Source organism: Acinonyx jubatus, chromosome A1, assembly GCF_027475565.1.
Source record: "Acinonyx jubatus isolate Ajub_Pintada_27869175 chromosome A1, VMU_Ajub_asm_v1.0, whole genome shotgun sequence".
NCBI classification, from domain to species: Eukaryota; Metazoa; Chordata; class Mammalia; order Carnivora; family Felidae; genus Acinonyx; species Acinonyx jubatus.
Window position 1 is genome coordinate 113,059,175 of NC_069380.1, and position 21,010 is coordinate 113,080,184.

At 38.2% G+C, this 21,010-nt stretch overlaps 1 protein-coding gene and 1 non-coding gene across 11 annotated transcripts in view; one reads left to right on the forward strand and one right to left on the reverse strand.

The window, feature by feature from the left end:
• The window catches only part of FAM13B (family with sequence similarity 13 member B), an 87,892-nt gene extending 66,883 nt beyond the window's left edge, over window positions 1-21,009 (reverse strand). For 6 of the 10 annotated variants that reach the window (XM_027076616.2, XM_027076613.2, XM_053221312.1 and 3 more), the window contains exons 1-3: window positions 20,686-21,008; window positions 1,706-1,872; window positions 208-399 (exon numbers count right to left, since the gene is read on the reverse strand). In XM_027076616.2, the coding sequence (XP_026932417.1) occupies window positions 208-364 (157 nt within the window). In that variant the 5' untranslated portion in view covers window positions 365-399; window positions 1,706-1,872; window positions 20,686-21,008. Of the gene's footprint in view, window positions 1-207; window positions 400-1,705; window positions 1,873-20,685 lie in introns of all 10 variants that reach the window. The other 4 variants (XM_027076617.2, XM_027076614.2, XM_027076611.2 and 1 more) reach the window with 2 other exon arrangements.
• On the forward strand, window positions 7,087-7,196 carry LOC113604590 (U6 spliceosomal RNA). The gene has a single exon (XR_003426566.1). It is a non-coding gene; the product is annotated as a U6 spliceosomal RNA (small nuclear RNA).
• Window position 21,010: the final 1 nt, after the last annotated feature.

Genomic DNA, 21,010 nt, shown 5'->3' on the forward strand with positions numbered 1-21,010 from the left:
TTCCTTACTAAATTTTGGACTTTTCATACTGGAAAAGGAAGGAAGGGAGGGAGGGAGGGAGGGAGGGAGGGAGGGAAGAAAGAAAGAAAGACAGAAAGGCAGAAAGACAGAAAGACAGAAAGAAAGAAAGAAAGAAATCCAAGGTCAAAAGGTATAAGTTGGGTTTATTAAAACAAAGGCTAGCCCTAAAGGTAAGGAAATGTATACCATGTTCCTCGATATAGTCCACAACGTGGCGGACTATGAACGGAACCTCATTGTCTGGATGTCCTCCCTGCTGCAGCTCATCAAGTGGAATTCCAAATATTTTGTTAGCAAGAACAGAGTTGCAGTTACTCAAGGAAGGGGAGGAGCTCTTCCTCATATCTTTTTTGCAGCCAGAAATCAAAGCTGTCTTTTCTGCCAAATGAAAGATTATAAATAAATAAATAAATAAATAAATAAATAAATAAATAAATAAATAAAGACTAACAATCAACAGGTGACAATATGACTAAAATAATTACAGAAAAATGCTTTATACCAGAATGTGTTTTCATCATTACATATGTTCTAGCTTTCAGGCCCACAGAACATTCTACAAATAAAGTTCAATATAATCACCCAAGCATTTTCTCCATTAAATATAGTTAGTTTTGAATACTGCCTTTAGTGTTCGTGTATTTATCAAATAATGGCAAATTTGTCATTAAACTTAGCAAAGGACATTAATGTCCCAAAGACAAATTAAGGAGCAAACATGGCTCCAACAGGGCCTTTACTGAGCAGGCTTATTGACACAGGTGAAAAACCAAACCCAATCATTTCTGGACTGTGCTACATGAACCCCGTCAAACCCCTTAATTTGTTAGCATCCAAAACAGGAGAGAATCACTTTTTATAAATTGATGGTTTAAAAATAACTTTTTATAAATGATAGGCTAGTAAGAACAAGATTAACCAGTTTTTATTTCTACATGACAGAGCAGCCATAATGTTTTTATAAATGAAGGAAAATTTTCAGTTCTAGACATCAACTTTCAAACGAGAATGTTCTTTCATCAAACTTGCTGTTTCATTAATTATTTCAAAGAAAAATTTCCACAGCCAGTCTAGTTCAGAAGAAATAAGTTATTTGTCTTAACTTTGTAGTAACTGTGATCAGTAAAGCAGTGAGAGAAAACAATGTTTCTAATAGATGAAGCATCAGAGAACAAGTAATCCCAAGAAAAATTGTTTTCTAAAATAAAACATTTATTACTTTATGTGGGCAGTAAGTATTTTCAAAAGAAAGAAAAACTTTTTTCAAAAGTTGATAATGAACAAAATGACACCAACTGTGTTTTTTTTTCATAACCCCAAAGAAACAATTCCCTTCTCACACAAGAGAGCAAAAAAATAAATAAAACTACTCAATATTCTGAAGTTTGCAAAAACAACTTCTATACACATTACATAATAGCTGTACCCAGTAGATCAAGAGAGTATCACAATGTGACTGGGACACAATCTATTCAACTTACAGAAACAACAGAGGTTAACTTAGGCACCACAAAATGCCATAAATGTATACAACTTCAGACAAAGAAGATCCATTCTTCAACATATCTGGTGCCAGCTAATAACTACCAAACCTCAAGTTAATAACCAAATAGCAGCAATAGGAGATAAACCCCCAAATTTCTGTGTATTTATACAGCATGGGAATACCGTTTTGAAAACTTACCTTTGAGTACTTAAACACCTAAGTTTAAAAAATGGCTTCTGTACCAGCTACCCTCACTGAGCAAGCATTCTTTTGTCATTTATGGCTGTTTGAGATTATGGCAGAAGATCAGCCTGTAGTTCCTCATTGAAGAAACGCAGAACTCGATCAGTACTTCAGCAGTTAATCTAGAAGAAAAAAAAAATTCTTTTTATTTCCCAAACCAACTTTAACTGTGAGAAGTGACTAGAATAAACACTGAAGTCCTTTTAGGAGGATACCTACACTTAAAACCATTCTTCTGCCTGAAAATTTGCCTGTGACCCAGCTAGAGGCAAAAATCTTGCACAAGGTTTCAAATTATGATGGCTAACCTGGACAAGAATCTTTTTGCTAAAAACAAAAGAAAACTGCAAAGGAGAATCTTTAACAGTACAGATCTTCAGAGATTACACCATCCAAATAATCCATTTTCCTCAATGGATCTTGCATTTGAGCACATATACACACACCCCACCCACGTCCATTGTGTCCCCTTATACTCAGAATAAAACACAGAAGCATTTTTAGCTCAAAGAACTGAAGACAAGATTCTAAGCTCAGAACAGCACTCATGTACTTTATTCTTTTTTTTTTTTTTTTTTTTTTTGTACACAGCAAATATTTTGTTAGCAAGAATGTAGTTGTCTGACCTTTCTGGTTTGGAGAGATAACAGCGTATGTTGGAAAAGAGCAGTTAACAGAACCAGAAAGGCTGACATTCAAAATATTAACTACACCATCCTATAGATGTGACCCTGAAAAACTTCCATGTCTCCATGTCTCTAATCTTAGATTTCCTTATGTAAAAGTAATACCTACATAGTTGTTAAGTTTAACTGAGATAATACATCAGGTAGCAGAGAGAGAACCAGTTTTCTCTCTTCACATTAAATGTTAAAAAACCAGCAAACAGGCTGGAGAGAGGAAATCTGTTTGGCAATGCATTTAATATTTGGTCTCATTTATCAATTGTTTCATCACCCTCTGGGAATTCTAATAATCTATTTAAAAATTAGTAAGTTCAGCAGCAAACTACACTGCAGCACTCTGCTCAAAAGAGTCCAAGTCAGGGCCACCTGGCTGGCTCAGTCCGTGGAGCATGCAACTCTTAATTAATTTCAGGGTCATGAGTTTGATCCCCACATTGGGTGGGCACAGACCCTACTTAATAAATAAATAAATTTTTTAAAAAAGAGAGAGAGCACTCAGGTCAGCAGAACAGTATTATCATTCACTGTGATTTTCAAAAATGTCTTATTAGTAACATATACCTCCAAGAGGAACATTAAAAATGGAGGGAAAGGAAAACCACATTCCCACAACAAATCTTTAGTAGATGATTACTTCCCAAACATCCTGCAATGCCTGCTAAAACATGTAGTGTATTCATCTGAAAAACAACTTCAAAGTTAAGTTATAGAAGACCTTTTAGAGAGGTTAACTTCAGGGATAAAATGTTTAATAAACTCACATTAAAAGTCAGGTTTCAGGTTAATACCTTCAAGTCATAAAGAAAAACAGGACTTGCCTGAGGTACAATAAAACACTCATTAGAAGAGTCTTGTCAGAAGCAAGTTCTATGTTATCACTAAGATGGGTACTCAGTGTTTCTGTGTCTTAATGAAACCAGGAACCAACACACTGCAAAAGCATTTAGAGTGGAGAGTAGCCCAAAATAACATTTCTGCAAACTGTGAAGTAGTTTTTGAAATTATTTAATTCTGTTCCCCACCACTTCTCAGAGTTTAAATCATGTGAATATTCCCTTCCTATCTGTAGTGGGTTCAACAGCATTCCCCAAAAATCTCATGTCTACCCAGAACCTCAGAATGTGAACTTATTTGGAAATAGGGTCTTTGCGTATGTAATTAGTTGAGGATCTCAAAATGAAATTACCCTGGATTTAGGTGAGTCCTAAATCCAATGACTGGTGTCTTTATAAGCAGAAGACAGGACAGATAGACACACAGTGAGGGGAAGAAGGCTGTGTGAAGAAACAGGAAGAAATTGGGAGTTCTGCGGTCACAAGACAAGAAACACCAGGAGTCATCAAAAGCTAGAAGAGACAATGGATGATTCCTCCCTAGAACCTTCAGAGGGCCTGCCTACACCCTCATTTTAGCCTTTTGGCCTCCAGATCTGGGAGAAAAAAAAAATATGTTGTTTTAGAGTTACCCTGTTTATAGTAATTTGTCACGGAACCTCTAGAAAATTGATGTGATATCTAAACTACAAATTCCAGGGGAGCCTGGGTGGCTCAGTCAGTTGTGGGTCTGACTTTGGCTCAGGTCATGGTCTCGCAGTTCAAGAGTTCAAGCCCCACATGTTGGGCTCTGTGCTGACAGCTCGGAGCCTGGAGCCTGCTTCAGATTCTGTGTCTCCCTCTCACTCTGCCCCTCCCCAGCCTGCACCCTGCACTCAGTCTCTTACTCTAAAATAAATAAACATTAAATTTTTTAATTTAAACTACAAATTCCAATTCTCAAAGAAAATAGCATCAGACACCATAGAAAAATGTCCCAAAGAGATCTGATGAAATGTCTTAGCAGACAGAATCCATAAAATACAAAAGCATTTAATCAATAAAAGGCTTGACACGAGGGAATACAATGTGTAGACTTTCAAAATAACCAAAGATTTCCAGAAGTATAATTTTATTATAAATCAAATCAGCAAAAACATTTTAAGAATCTTTTTCGTTTTAAGATTTTTTTTTTTAAGTACAATATACTCCTGAATGTGGGACTGGAACTCAATCAAGAGTCAATGCTCTATGGACTTAGCCAGCCAGCATACCTAAAACAGCAAAATCATTTTAAATACAAATGACAGTTGCCTAGAATAGTGATACTGACAACAAATAAGAAATCATTTTGAATTCTGTATCATGAGACACAGTTATAAAAATAACACAATACCAATTTTCAATAAAAGTGGGTGATAGGTACATTCAGGAACATGTACCTTCATAGAGCAGCTATCAACTTGAGTTCTGCTACTCAAGCTATTTCTGCATTCCATTCAGGTCCATTTACATATACATATACATATACATATACATATACATATACATATACATATACATAATAGGAACAGACAGCAAAGAATCTCTTAAGTTTTAAATACCTAATAAAATTAGTAAGGAGGGGCTTTTAAAAAAGAACACCAGAGCTCCTGAGTGGCTCAGTCACTTAAGCGTCCAACTTCGGCTCAAGTCATGATCTCACAGTTTGTCGGTTCAAGCCCCGCATCAAGCTCTGTGCTGACAGCCCAGAGCCTGAAGCCTGCTTCAGATTCTGTGTCTCCCTCTCTCTCTGCCGCTCCCCCACTCACACTCTGTCTCTGTCTCTCTCTCTCTCAAAAATAAAAAAACGTTAAAAAATAAAATAAAATAAAAAAGGTAGAATACCAACATCAACACTACAGATATTACAACAACGTGGATGGAACTACAATGTATTCTGCTAACTGAAATAAGTCAGTCAGAGAAAAATAAATAAATGATTTCACCCATATGCGGAATTTAAGAAACAAAACAGATGATGGGGTGTGCCTGGGTGGCTCAGTTGGTTAAGAGTCCAACTTGGGATCAGGTTCTGATCTCGTAGTTCCCAAGTTTGGGACCCACATCAGGCTCTGTTCTGTGCTGACAGCTCAGAGCCTGGAGCCTACTTAAGATTCTGTGTCTCCCTCTCTCTCTGCCCCTGCCCCACTCGCACTGTCTGTCTCTCTCTCTCTCTCTCAAAAATAATAAACATTAAAAAAAATTTAAAAAAAGGAAACAAAACAGATGAACATAGGGGAAGGGAAGGAAAAATAAGATAAAAACAGAAGGAGGCAAACCTTAAGAGACTCTAAAATACAGAGAACAAACTGAGGGTTGCTGGAGGGGTGTTGGGTGGGGGGATAGGCTAAATGGGTCAGGGGCATTAAGAATGGCACTTACTGGAATGACCAGTGGGTGTTATATGTAAGTGATGAATCACTACATTCTACTCCTGAAAAAAAAATACTATGGACAAATAACAACAGAGACTATTAACTGAGCTCTTATAATAACTCAGGAACTATTTTAAGGGCTTTAAATGTACTAATTCATTTATTCTTACAACAATCCTATGGATGCAGATACTTTCATTATATCCATTTCAGTGATGAGAAAACCAAAAAACACTGAGAACTTTCTGGGGTAATGTAAATGTTCGAAGTCATGACTGTGGTAGTGATAGTTACATGCTTAATACACATGTCAAACTTACTGAACTGGACATTTAAATGGGTGAATGTTATTGTATATAAAATGTTATCACATAAAATTATATTTCAATGAAAACAAAAAAATTAAAAAAGAAACCATACAAAGACACAACAGCACTTTAATAAGTTAATACCAAACTATTTTCATTATAGAGTGTGACATTTTTAAAATATACTTCTCCATACAAAAAAAAAGAAAAATAAAATATCTCTTTTAGCCACATTTCAAGAACCTACCCTACTTAGCCCCAGGTATGCTATCCAGCACATTTAGAAATTACTAAGTTTTCTGTATAGCATAAAAAAAATTAAAGCTCGACTGAAGACTAAGTCTTGTCAAAGCAAACAATTTTAAAAAACACTGTAATACTACAAATAAAGTTTTATCATTTTGCAAATAAGCAACCTGTGGTTAAAAGTGAAGTGGCATCTGCCAAGATAAACTGTCATTTTCATGTGGAAAAACTTCTACCTTCAAAATGAATAGAAAGGAACAAAAAACCCCACTTTTGCCCCAAATGGTTTTGACAAAACAGGATACAATTCACACAGAAAAATTTGAAAGAGCTACCTCAATAATTGCTAATGCCAAAAAGAAAAAAAAAAATCCCTATCACTAGTTTACAAAGAGAAAAAAGCCAACAGGGAACTGGACCTCAATAAAGATAGTAAACTTGGGGAACAGAGATTTGAGTCTGTAGACAATTACAGAGTCTAAGTCAATGAACCAAATAAATGTACCCCTGCTCCATACATTCAGCTTTTCACATTAGCAAGCTCTAAACAGTTCACAAAGCAAAGGAAAAGGCACCTCTTTCATTCAAACTGAACAAAGATGGTACTATGAAGGTTCCCAGTATGCTAAATCAGTGGTTCCTTCCTGGTCTGAAAACTAGCAAGGTATTAATATGCCTGAAATCTTTAACAGTACACCGAACAAACAGAAAGGCTGAAAAGCCTCATGTCTCAAAAGCACATAAAGCTATCAGTCATATGTTCATAGATGCTATTTTGATCAGGAAAAACATCAAGTCAATTAAATCTATTACTAAATTCACTGACCATGCCATAAGTAATTTATTATAGTATAAAACAGAATTCAAGTGCTCGCTTCGGCAGCACATACACTAAAATTGGGATGATACAGAGAAGATTATTAGCATGGCCCCTGTGCAAGGATGACACGCAAATTCGTGAAGCGTTCCATATTTTTTTTCCAAAGTGGTTTTGCCAATTTGTAGTCTCACCATCTGCATGTAAGTGTTCCTCTGGTTCTACATCCTTGTCAGTACCTGGTGGTATTGGTTTCATGCAACATTTTAGTGACCATGTAGCAATTGATCTTATGTATGAACAGTGGTTTATGTAACCCAATCACTATTATATATAGGTTATCATCTTTTACTATTTTAAATTAAACAACACTATGATGAACATAATTCTAGCCAAATCTTTGTACTTATCCTTATTTCCTCAAACCAAATTCCTGGAAATAAAATTGTTATATCAAAGATTAAAAAGAAAAAAAAATAAAAAATAAAATAAAACAAAACAGAATTCAAGACTAGAAATTTTTTTTTAATTAGAGAGCTATAATACTGGGTGCCTGGGTGGCTCAGTTGGTTAAGCATCTGACTCTGGATTTCAGCTCAGGTAATGATCTCACAGTTCATGAGTTCAAGTCCCACAAGGGCCCTGCACTGGTAGTAAGGAGCCTGCTTCTGATTCTCTCTCTCTCTCTCTCTCTCTCTCTCTGCCCCTTCTCAGTTTTCTCTCTCAAAATAAATAAATAAACTTAAAAAAAGAGAGAGAGAGAGAGAGAGCTGTAATACCCAAAAGTTTAGCAATTTCTTTACCCTAGAAAACAGAAAAAGGGGCACCTGGGTGGCTCAGTCAGTTAAGCATCCAACTCTTGATTTCAGCTCAGGTCACGATCTCAGTTTTCTGAGAAGGCGCCCCACCTCAGGCTCTGCACTAACAATGCACAGCCTACTTGGGATTCTCTTTCTCCCTCTCTCTGTTCCTCCCCCACCTTGTGCTGTCTCTCAAAATAAATAAATAAACTTTAAAAAAAAAAAATAAGACAGAAAAAAAGAGCATGAAGTACTTCTTGTAACAATTTTTATTCCTATGCCTGAGGACTTGCTCATCTGAGTGCACTTTAACATACTACTTGAGGGTACAATCCTCCCTGGTGATTCTACAAAACTACAATGAACAATGGAATCAAGTCATTTTGTAAGACTACAGTTGCCAAATTGTGATACTAGATATAGCACATGTATTTCAAAGACCCACTAAGACCCACTAAATGTAAACTATTTTTCCTTGAAACAGCTCATTATTCCTCTCTTATTTAGGCAAAAACTGCTTTAGAGATAAGCTATTGGTAAACATCCTGGATCATTTTGAGAAACTCTCAAAAGGGTTTCATGGCCAAAGTCAATTATTTTATCACCTCCAACCATGATTTCAAGCTATTCAAATCAAAGTAATAAAGCCAGAGGGAGATGAAATCCCTTGTGACTAAGTCCTCTCACCTATTGCCCTCACTAATCTCCTCAAAATTAAAATCTAACCCAAATCCCCCACAACCTGCACAAAATTCCTCAATTGTCTTCAACTACCTGAAATCCTGGCCTCCAAATTTTTTAAATGTTTACTTACTTTTGAGAGAAAGAGAGGGAGAGAGAGTATCCTAAGCAGACTCCACACTGTCAACACAGAGCCCAATTCGGGGCTCGAACCCACAAAAAAGTGAGACTGTGACCTGAGCCAACATCAAGAGTCAGACGCTTAACCGAATGAACCATCCAGGTGCCCCCTGGACTCCAAATTTTTTGATCAGGAAAAAAATTATGGATCCACTCCTCATTTTTATATTGTATGCATATTACTAAAGTAGAGTAGTAAAAAATATACAAGTATGTTATATGCATAATCCTCATATAGAAAAATAACTTTTAAGATTAAAAGATATACAAAAACATAAATTTTACTACTACTGCCACACACACACACACACACACACACACACTTTAATAGGTCATCTTGCCCATCCAAAGTGCAAGGATCTCATAACTCAACCAAAAATCAAACTGATTAAAAAATGGGCAGAAGACCTGAATAGCCATTTTTCTAAAGAAGGCATATTGATGGCCAACAGACATGAAAAGATGTCAGGTAGCATCGCTCTAATCAGTGAAATGTAAATCAAAACCACAATGAGATATCATCTCACACTTGTCAAAATGGTAAGTTATCAAAAAGAAGTAACAAGTGTTGTCAAGTGTTTAGAGAAAAGGGAACCCTCTTGCACTGCTGGTAGGAAAGTAAAGTGGCACAATCAATATGGGAAACAGCACGGAGGTTCCTCAAAAAATTAAAAACAGAAATACCATACAATCTAGTAATCTCACTTATGAGAAAATGAAAACATTATTCCCAAAAAATACATGTACTCCAATGCTTACTGCAGCACTATACACAGTACCAAGATATGGAAGCACATTTATGAATGGATGGATAAAAAATATGCGGTATCTATAATGAAATATTACTCAGCCATGAAAAAGATGATATTGCCATTTGCAACAGCACAGATGGACCTAGAAGATATTAAACTAAGTGATTTAAGTCAGAGAAAAAGAAAAGTACCACACAATTCGCGGCAGCTGGGTGGCTCAGTCAGTTGAGCGTCTGACTTCAGCTCAGGCCATGATCTCACGTTTGTGAGTTCAGGCCCCGCCGCGTTGGGCTCTGTGCTGACAGTTCAGAACCTGGAGCCTGCTTCAGATTCTGTGTCTCCCTCTCTCTCTGCCCCTCCCCCATTCACACTCGGTCTTTCTTCCTCTCAAAAATAAACATTACAAAAAAAAATTTTTTTTGAAGTACCACACAATTTCACTTGCATGTGGAATTTAAAAACAAGCAAACAAACAAAAGCCAGAAACAGGCTCATAAATACATAGAATAAACTAGTAGTTGCCAGAGGGTAGTAAGGTGGGGAGATGAGCAAAATCGTTTAATGGAATTAAGAGGCACAAAATTCCAGTTATAAAGTCAGAGATGACAAGTACACAACAGGGAATACAATCAATAATAATGTAATAACTTTTTGGTGACAGAGGGTAACTATACTTACTGCTGCGAGCAGTTCATAATGTATATAAATGTCAAATCACTATATTGAACACCTGGAACTAATACAGGATTATATGTCAGCCATACTTACATTAAAAAAAAAAAGCGCCAGTACCTCACTTCTGAGACCAAGTGACCTATAGCACTGTTTCTCTCACATCATCTCAGAGAGGGAGGGGCTTGCTCAATACACATAGTGCAAAGCCACAACCCCAATCCAGCATCCTTGAGAGCATGGTCTGGGCCTCTGTATGTTTAATAAACTCTTCCGGTGATTATAACGCATAGAAAGATTTAAGAACCTCTGGCATACAAGTTAAACCCTAAACTCCACTGCATAACCTACATACAAGTACTTCAACTACCAGTAAAATCTCCCTTCCTGCCACTCTTCCACCTCACTCTACTATCCAGCAATACTTAAATTTACTTGAAGTTCACAGTCCATACCTCTCAGGCTTTGCACATATCATTTTCTGTGCTTAGACTCCTAACAATACCATAACCAACCACCACCTTGTTCACCAAACTTCTGTTCTTTGAGTCCAACTCCCATTTCCTCTCAAACCCTGCCTGATTTTCTGAAGCAGACAGTTCTCCTTTGCTGCTAGTGTACCCTTTTTAGCAACTGTCCCATAAAATTTAAAAGTATATCTCTTCAATAGGATGAGTGAAGGTAGGAAGCCTGTCATTTCATCTTTCTAACACTAAAGGCCTCACCCAAAGACTGACACAGAATGTAGTTTTTCAAATATATGTTGCATAAAGACATAAACAATACTGTCTATTCAAAATTAGCAAGACGGAACATCTCCTTAAGTGATTAAAAACTAAGAAAATATCAAAAATGGCTGTCATATCTATTTTCCACAATAACAACAACCAAAGATAACCAAATCAAGAAGGGAAACCAACTATTACTTATGGAGTATCTAAAGCACTCTACAAGTTATTTCTCATACCTAGAATAATGCTATGAAGCAGACACTATTACTCTTTTACATAGATAAAAGCTGAAAGCACTGTGAGCCTCAAGTCACTCAGCTACTAACTTCAAAATTTGTAAATCGTAATGCTAAAATACGCTGCTGGATCTAACTGCACTTTCTAATGAAAGTTAATTAAGTCTTAACAAACCAGAACATTAAAATGAGCATTATTGGGGGTGCCTGGCTGGTTCAGTCAGTAGAGCATGTGACTCCTGATCTCGGGGTTGTAAGTTCGAGCCCCACACTGGGAGCAGAGATTACTTTAAAAATAAAATAAGATTAAAAAATAGGGGCACCTGGGTGGCTCAGTCAGTTAAGCGTCCCAACTCTTGATTTCCACTCAGGTCATGATCTCACAGTTTGTCAGTTCAAGCCCAGGGTCAGGCTCTGCAGTGACAGCACAAAGGCTACTTGGGATTCTCCGTCTCCTTTTCTTCTGTCCCTTCCCTGCTTGTGCATGAACACAGTCTCAAAAATAATTTATTTTAAATAAAAATAAAACAAGCACTATTAAAAAGGCAAAAGACTACTTTCACATTTACTTGGAAAGCCACCACAATTCTGATTCAAAAAGCCAAGGAGACCACAAGGTACCTGGAGTTAGTCTCAAAGATTAGGTGAAAAAACTTCCCCAAAGGATAACCTCTTGAGCTATCTGTGAGAACTAGAGTTCTACATTGTTCAACATCAATGCATGAGAAACAGCAAAGTGTGGTACAGGGATGTCTAATCCTGCTTATGAAAGTATGAGGAAAGGTGGCACTTGAAATGCTTGTCTGATTAAAAGGTAAGCCTGTAATGTACTAGAAGATGGCTCCCAATGGGTTCCCTTTTCCTACATGCACTCCAGTTTCCCTGGTCCACTAACGTAGCATGATTTTCCACTAAATCAAAGTGCCTAACAGTTAAATTAACTCTTCACACTAAGTATCAGCACAAAGAGTGGCCCTTTTTTTAAAACAGCACTACAATTTAAAAGGTGACCGGGCGCCTGGGTGGCTCAGCTGGATAAACGTCCAATGCTGGCTCAGGGTAAGAACTTACAGTTCACAAGTTTAAGCCCCAAGTCGGGTTCTGTGCTGACAGCTCAGAGCCAGGAGCCTGCTTCACACTGTGTCTCCCTCTCTCTCTGCCCCTCCCCCCCCTCAAAAATACATATTAAAAAATAAAAGGTGACACAAAATATCTGAGAAAGCATACACGCATAACAGCAACCACATATTCTAGCCAGTTAAATATGTGCGCATGATCTCAATTTTGATAACTTTTGACTCAAGACTCCTCCCTTCTAGTAACCTTTAACCTCTTTTCTACTGAAAACATGCACACGTAGCACCTACCAAACTAATGAGCAAGGTTTAAAGAAGACTAGCTTATCGTTTCTTATTGCACATTAACACAAAACTATAACGCTTCATTTTTTTTCATGTACAGGGTATTATAGGCAATTCCACAATGTGTTTTAACAAAATGGGTCCCTTGAAATCAGAACATTTCTCTTTTTGCACAAACTTGTGTAAAAACTGCTCTGGCGGGGGGAATAAAACTACCACATGAACAAAAAAACACTTAATAAACTTATTTTTTACGTGTCTTCCTCACTAGATTGTAAAATTTGAGAGCAAAAGATATGACTTCATCTTTGTTTTCCCAGTTGTAAACACCAAACAAAAGCAGAACTCCAATATCTTGAACAGATGCTATCATTTCTGGTGTACTTTCCAGTTCACTATCCAAATGAATCCTCAAATTCAAAATCTTGAGAAAAGCAGACAGATCATCATTCCCTCTCTCAGAAGAAACAAACAAAAAATCTCAGAAAGCTGAAGAAACTGGTTCAAAGTCACTGAACTAATGACTAGAAACCTAAGACTGCTTTTTTTTGTGTGTTTATTTTTGAGAGAGCACAAGCAGGGGAGGGGCAGAGAGAGAGAGAGAGAGGGAGAGACAGACACACACACAGAATCCAAAGCAGGATCCAGGCTCTGAGCTGTCAGCACAGAGCCTGACATCAGGCTCAAACCCACGAGCTGTGACATCATGACCTGAGCCCAAGTCGGACACTTAATAAACGACTGAGTTAACCCAGGTGCCCCTTAAGACCGTTACCTTTTAAGTGGATGCTTTCAGGAAACAATGACCACAATCATCACTGAAAATTTTGTTTAAAATTTCACCGAAATGTATGAAGACATACAGAAAGTAATTTACAAAAAACTTGAGTACTTTGTACATGCTTTTCATATAAAAATTCTCTCATCTGATTCGAAATTTGAGTTTCTTCTGGCATCCCTAGAGGCTTTGTCAGTTGAGTGTCTGACTCTTGATTACAGCTCACATCATGATCCCAGAGTCATGGGATAGAGCCCCAAGTGGGCTCCATGCTGAACACGGAGCTTCCTTGGAATTCCCTCTCTCTCACTCTGCCCCTTCCCCACTCGAGCATGTGCGCACGTGCTCTCTCTCTCTCTCTCTCAAATTTAAAAATTAAAAAAAGTAAATAAATAATAAATTTTGGTTTCTTTCCCTTTCCAAGTTTTTTTTTTTTTTAAGATTTTACTTTTGGGGTGACTGGGTGGCTCAGTCAATTGAGCGTCTGACTTCTAGTTTCTCCTCAGGTCATGATCTCACAATTAGTGAGTTCGAGCCCTGTGACAAGGCTCCAAGCTAAGGGCACAGAGCCTGCTTGAGATTATCTCTCTCCTCCCTCTCTCTGCCCCTCCCCTACTCGCTTGCTCTCTCTCTCTCAAAAATAAATAAGCTTTAAAAAAATAAAAATAACAAATTATTTTTTTAAAGTCATCTCTGCACCCAACATGGGGTTCAAAGTTTGAAGTCCCAAGATGAAGAGTCACATGCTCTACTCAGTCAGCCACAAGCCCCTGCCTTTCCAAATTTTAAATTCACTGTGACTAGTGGTTTTTTTCCAAATGCGGACCACAAAGTTCCTGTCCCACCAACCTCCATCCCCCACTTCCTCCCCCAACAATTAAGCAGCTACTATGTAAAACAACGAGTGGTTTTCACACTACTGGACACTGAACCAAAGAAAATGAAAACACTAATTCAAAAATATATGTGCACCCCTATGTTTAGTGCCACATTATTTACAACAGGACAGACCTGAAACAGGACAGATATGAAACAGGATCTGAACAGGATCCTGAACATATCTGAACAGATATGAAAACAACTCAAGTATCCCAGGAATGGATAAAGATGTGGTATAAACACACATATACACACACAATGGAGTATTGCTTAGACATTAAAAAAAAAAAAAATTTACTCAGCCATAAAAAAAAAAGAACATGATGTTGCCATTTGCCACAACATGGATGGACCCACAGGATATTATGCTAAAAGAAAGAAGTCAGAGAAAGACAAATACCATATGACTTAACTTACATTCATATAGTTCTAGAATAAACAATAACAGACTCATAATTACAGAGAACTGGCGGCTGTAAGGGGCAACTCTGCCAGGGATGGGCAATATAGGCGAAGGGGATTAAGAGGTATAAACTTCTAGTTATAAAATAAGTCACAGAGATGAAAAATAAAGCACAGAAAATGATCAATGATATTGTAATAATACTATGACAAATGGTGACCACACAAGGTGGTGAGCACTGAATAATGTATAGAATTGCTGAGTCACTGTGATATACACCTGAAATTAACATAACATTAAATATCAACTACAGCACTAAAAACAAATTTTTTTAGTTTTCAGTTTTTACTTTTTTCTCCAAATGTATGGAACAGCAGCTTGATAAACAAAAGCAAAAATAAATATCTTAAGAACAAGTAAAAAGCTCAACATTTTGTTTTTCTATTCCTAAAAAGGGCAATGATAAACTCAACAGACATCTCTCTGAAAATTGTTTAAAAATCAAAGACATAAGAATTATCATACATCATATACATTAGGAAAAGAAAACATACTAGAGCTAGCTAATAACCTGACAGAAAAGACTGAAGTATTTCCCTCTAGCATAATCCAGTAAATTTCATTAAGTTATCTAATCAACCCAGTGCATTTTCCTCAAGCTAAGACTTTTTACACATTCTGGTTCATACACCTAAAATATTCTCCCCCCCTTCATCCTACTTATCTTCAGCTCTCACTCAACTCCCATTCTTGGAGGGGCTTTCTCCAACCCACTCATCTAATGATCTCTCCCTGTGAAATTGTCTCAAGACATATCATTCCTTGGCTCCAAAGCATTCATCACAAGTTTTATTATACACTCCTTTCTGTGTTTAATGTCTATTTCTTCCAAGAGAGTATAAGCTCCTTCAAGTCTGCTGGTAGGTTGTTTTTTTAAAAAAACAGCTTTATTAAGGTATAATTTACATACCATAGAATTCACTCTTTTCAAGTACACAATGATGTCTATCTAATAAATTTACCAAGTTATGCAACCATCACCAAGTGATTGCTTGTTAACTCTGGCATTTAGAAGAAGATAAATATCTGTGAAAGAATAAGTCAATCTGATAATGAGTTATTCCTGTAATCCCATTACTACTAGTATGCATTCAATGTACCACATGATTTGATGGTAAATTTACCTTTTTACATTCCATTTCAAATATTCTTCAGTCATGTCTTCTATAAGGCTCTCAAACTGAACCTACTCACCTATTAGCCTACTGTCTGACTTGGGGAACAGTGACTCATACAGGTCAAGTTTATGTGTACATACTACAATTCCTTTTCCCTGTCAACTAATACCCTCCTCTGCCCCTAGCCATTTTAATAAAACACTTAACAAAATAAAGGCAAGTTTAGGAGAAGTAATCTTACTCAGTGGGGAAGACAGCATTTATTTAATGGATATACTTTTGTAATATCAAAGTGATGGGAAAAAGTTCTTGGTACTGACATACAACTGGTTGAGTTCTAAATATATCTTACTAGACACGTAGCCAGAGGCAAGGGAAACAAAAGCAAAACTGAACTATTGGGACTTCAAGATAAAAAGCTTCTGCACAGGGAAGAAAACAATCAACAAAACTAAAAGGCAGCCTATGGACCGGAAGAAGATATTTGCAAATGACATAGCTGATAAAGGGTTAATACCCAAAATCTATAAGAACTTATCAAAACTCAACACCCAAAAAACAAATAATGCAGTTAAGAAACATGAACAGACAAGAACAGACATTTTTCCAAAGAAGACATTCAGATTCAGATGGCTGAAGGACACATGAAAACATGCTCAACATCACTCACCATCAGGGAAATAGATAATAAAACCACAATGAGATACCACCTCAAACTTGTCAGAATGGCAAAAAGTAACACAGGAAACAAGAGATCTTGGCAAGGATGGGGAGAAAGGGAAACCCTCTTACACTGTTAATGGAAATGCAAACAGGTGCAGCCACCTTGATAAATGGTATGGAGGTTCCCCAAAAATTAAAAATAGAACTACCCTATGATCCAGCAATTACCCTACAAAGAATACAAAAAGACAGATTCAAGGGGAGCCTGGGTGGCTCAGTAGGTTAAGCATCTGACTTCACCTCAGGTCATGATGTCACAGTTCATGAGCTGGAGCCCCACATCAGGCTCTCTACTGTCAGTGCACAGCCCGCTTTGGATCCTTGGTCTCCTTCTCTCTCTGCCCCTCCCCTACTTGCTCACGTGTGCTCTCTAAAATAAACTTCAAAAATAAAATAGATCCAAAGGGGTACATGCACCTCAATGTTTACAGCAGCATTATCAACAATAGCTAAACTATGGCAAGAACCCTAATGTCCATCAACTGATGAATGGTAAAGAAAATGTGGCGCACACACATGATGGAATACTACTCAGCCATCAAAAAGAATGAAATCTTGCCATTTGCAATGATGTTGATGGAGCTAGAGTGTATTATGCTAAGCAAAATAAATAAAAGAATGACAAATACCATGATTTCACTCATATATGGAATTTAAAGAAAAAAAACAAATAAACTTATGGGAAGGGGAAAAAAGAGAGAGAACAAACAGGATTGATGGAGGTGGTTGGGGGATGGACTAAATGGGGGATGGCTACTATGGAGAGCACTTCTTACGATGAGCACTGGTTGCTTTATGTAAGTGATGAATCACTAAATTCTACTCCAGAAACCAAAATCACACTATACATTAACTACCTAGAATTTAAATAAAAATTTGAAAATAAAAAATATAGTGATCTAACATATAAATGGAAATATTTTTCAGATATAATCAGTCCCTCCGCTGTTTATCCGTGTATAAAACAGAAATTTCCGGGGTGCCTAGGTGGCTCAGTCAGTCGAATGTCCGACTCTTGATTTCAGCTCAGGTCATGATCCCAGGGTTGTGGGACCGAACCGTGTCGGGTTCCACACTGAGCATGGAGCCTGCTTAAGATTTTCTCTCTCCTTCTGCCTCTTCCTGGAGCTGGCACACTCTCTCTCTCAAATTAAAAAATATATATATATATTTTTCAGGGCAGGTGAGTGGATCAGTCAGTTAAGCATCTGGATTTTGGCTCAGGTCATGACCTCACCGTTCAGTGTCAGGCTCTGTGTTAACAGTGAGGAGCCTGCTGGGGATTCTCTCTCTCCCTCTGCCCCTCCCCTGCTCATGCTGTCTCAAAAGAAAAATAAATAAAAAATAAAAGTAAAAACAAATAAACAAAACAAAAAAATTCAAAAATGACCAGAGGATGTGAAGACATTTATCTAAAGAAGATATATAAATGAAAAGATGCTTAACATCTTTATCTCTCGAGAAAATAAAAATCAAAAACACAGCTCACAACACAAAACACAAAAACACAGCTCAAAAACACAGTGAAATATCAGCTCACTCCTATTAAGAGGGCAATTATCAAACAAACAAACAAACAGGAAAGTAACAACTACTGGAGAGGATGTGGAGAAAACTTAACGGTTGTACATGGCTAACAGGAATGAAAAATGGTGCAGCAGCCCTGGAAAACAGTTTGTATGTTTCTCCGAAAAGTTAAACATAGAATTACCACATAACCCAGCAAGTCCACTGCTAGGTACCTACCCAAAAGAATCAAAAGCAGGGACTCAAACAAACACTTGTACACCAATATTCACAGTAGCATTATTCACAAAAGTTAATACAAGTATTAAAAAAGAGACAACAGGGGGTGTCTGGCTAGCTCAGTCAGTAGAACATAGGACTCTTGATCTTGAGATCGTGAGTTCAAGCCTCATATTGGGCATGGAGCCTACGTAAAAAAAAAAAAAAAAAAAGATAACAGGTCCAAAACTGAGTCACCTGGGCTAAGCCTACATCACCAAACCAAGAGATAGTATCTACCTACCCACCTAACTGCTTCCCCAAGAATGTAATCTTAACTAGTCGGTCTGGAATTTCCTGGTCAGCGCTAGTGAGGTAATGCGCCTGATAGACTCAGGCTGCCTACCAAAGTATGGTAAACTGCCTGAAACAACCCACTCTTTGCTAGAACTTCCTTGTCCTGCCTCCTTTGGCTTTAAAAGCCTTCCATTTTGCACAGCTCCTCAGAGCTCCTTTCAGTCTGCTAGATGGGATGCTGCCTGATTCATGAATAGTTGAATAAAACCCATAAGACTGTTAAAATTTACTCAATTGAATTTTGGTTTTTTTTAACAGGTAGAAACAATCCAAATGTCCATCGACAGATAAATAAAATGTTCTATACACATACAATAGAATTCAGCCTTAAAAAGGAAGTAAATTCTGATACAAGCTATAACATAGATGAAACTTGAAAACATGCTACATAAAATAAGCCAAACACAAAAGGACAAATGCTATGTGATTTCACCTACATGAGCTACCTAGAACAGGCAAACTTACAGAAACAGAATATAGAATAAAGGTTACCAAGGGCTGGGCAGGGGAGAAAATGGGGAATTACTGTCTACAGAGTTGCTATCGGGATAATAAAAAAAAGTTCTCAAAATACACAGCGGTAATGGTGGCACAACATTGTAAATATACTTAATGCCATAAGTTGTACACTTAAAAAATGGTTAAAATCATAAATTGTTATGTATATTTACAATTTTCCCCCAAGTATAGCTACAGTAATTTATACTATTATAATTTATACTATTATAAATACTATTATATTTATACTATTATATTATACTATTATACTATTCCCCAATATTAAAGTTAGTGTAAAATGAAAAGGAAGCCATGCAGATGGAGGTTATCCATAAGTGATAATAAAAGAATCCGTCATTGTACTGGTGAGGGAAAATTGACAAGTCATAATGCATTCATTTCAGTCATTTTCTGTCCTAAAAACAATCACATTCTAATAAAAAACACACTGTAAAATTTACTTAGTGAAGAATTTTGTGACACTGTGATATGCCTTTCTACACCTAAGGATTTAAGCACACTGTGTCAAAAATCCCTACCTGGTGACACAACTGGAGAAAATACTGCCCTAATTTTAAAGGCAGCATAGATTAATAAAGAAGGGGCTCGTAATGGACATACAAATAGTGACCATTCAATTTCATCAACAAGTAATAAATAAATGCACAGTACCTGTGAGAAACCCAGGCCAACAAGTTCCGCTACTATACTTGCAAAAAGCAAAATTGAAGACCTAGCCTTACATTAACCCAGAAAGTCATTAATTCAAACTACCATTTAATGTCTGCCTTTAAAGGTAAGTGTATTTCAGTCATTTAATGTCCACAGTGTACATTATTGTGGATCGGGTTATCATTTTTAGATTATCAGCTCCTTGAAAGGAAGGTAAACGCCCAACTTGAGGTACTACTCTCAATGATTAGAAGGCACAATGCGGAACCTAATGAAATTCTGCAACGACCGTTCTAAAAGTCAGTTTGATTTTTAATTGATTACAAATAAAAGTTTACTAATTTCTCAAGTGTGCCAATAGATTCAATTTCCTATATAACCTTATCTCGGAAACCAGTCGCCCCATATGAAACTTAACGCTGTACCCCCTCTGGTCTGCATATTCAGAGTGCATTCTAGTCAAGTCCCCAGTGTACCAACAGCCCAATTTTGGCTATATTCTCTGAGCGATTTAAGGAAGTCAGCAACCACTCATCTCACGTGATCTTAAAAAGGGAGGGGGGGGTAGTTTAGCCCAGATTAAACCACACTTTTTTTTTCTTTGCACTGACTTCACAGAACAGCATCAAGGAAGTGGCAGGGAAGTGGCGCAGTCTGGTGCACAGGGGAGGCTAGCAAACGCGTAGGTTGCTGTGCCTTGGAGTTTGGGGGAGCTAGGAGGTAGGAAGGCACACCCGCTCACGCGCATTGCAGCGACTGAAAAATCGAAGACTGCCACACCCCCCCACCCCCCCCGCAAGCAGCCCGGGCAAGGCTTCATCTCTTCAAGCTCGAGCAGAAAGGGGGCCCGCTCTACGTACTAGCCCATCTTCAGGGCACCTCTCCCAGCCTGGGCAACCCAACAAGCAACGCCCTTGAGCACCGCGCGGGTGGTACTATGCGCTGGGGGGCGCAGAGGGGGGAGGGCCGCGGCCCTGGGCGACCCGCGCATGCGCAGATAATGGTACCCGTCCGTTCACCTACCGTTGGAACCGCGACGCCCCGTCCCCCGGCCGCGGCCGCTTCTCCAGGACCTGCGGCGACGGCAATAGAGCGAGAACTGAGTCCCCGGGTGGCTCCGCGGCCGGCGAGCCTCCTCCTGTGGCGGCCGCTGGCGGGACGCTGAAGCGACGGCTGCGGCGCGGGGCCAGCCCGGTAAGCGACCCCCGGATGCCCCCGGCGGTGGCGGCGGCGAAGACGTGGAAGAGGGGGCAGGAGCGGTGACTGAAGCAGTGGCTGAGGCGCAGACCCTCCCTAACGGCGAGCGGGAGGAGAGCGGAGGGCGGAGGGCGGGCGGGGGACGGACCGG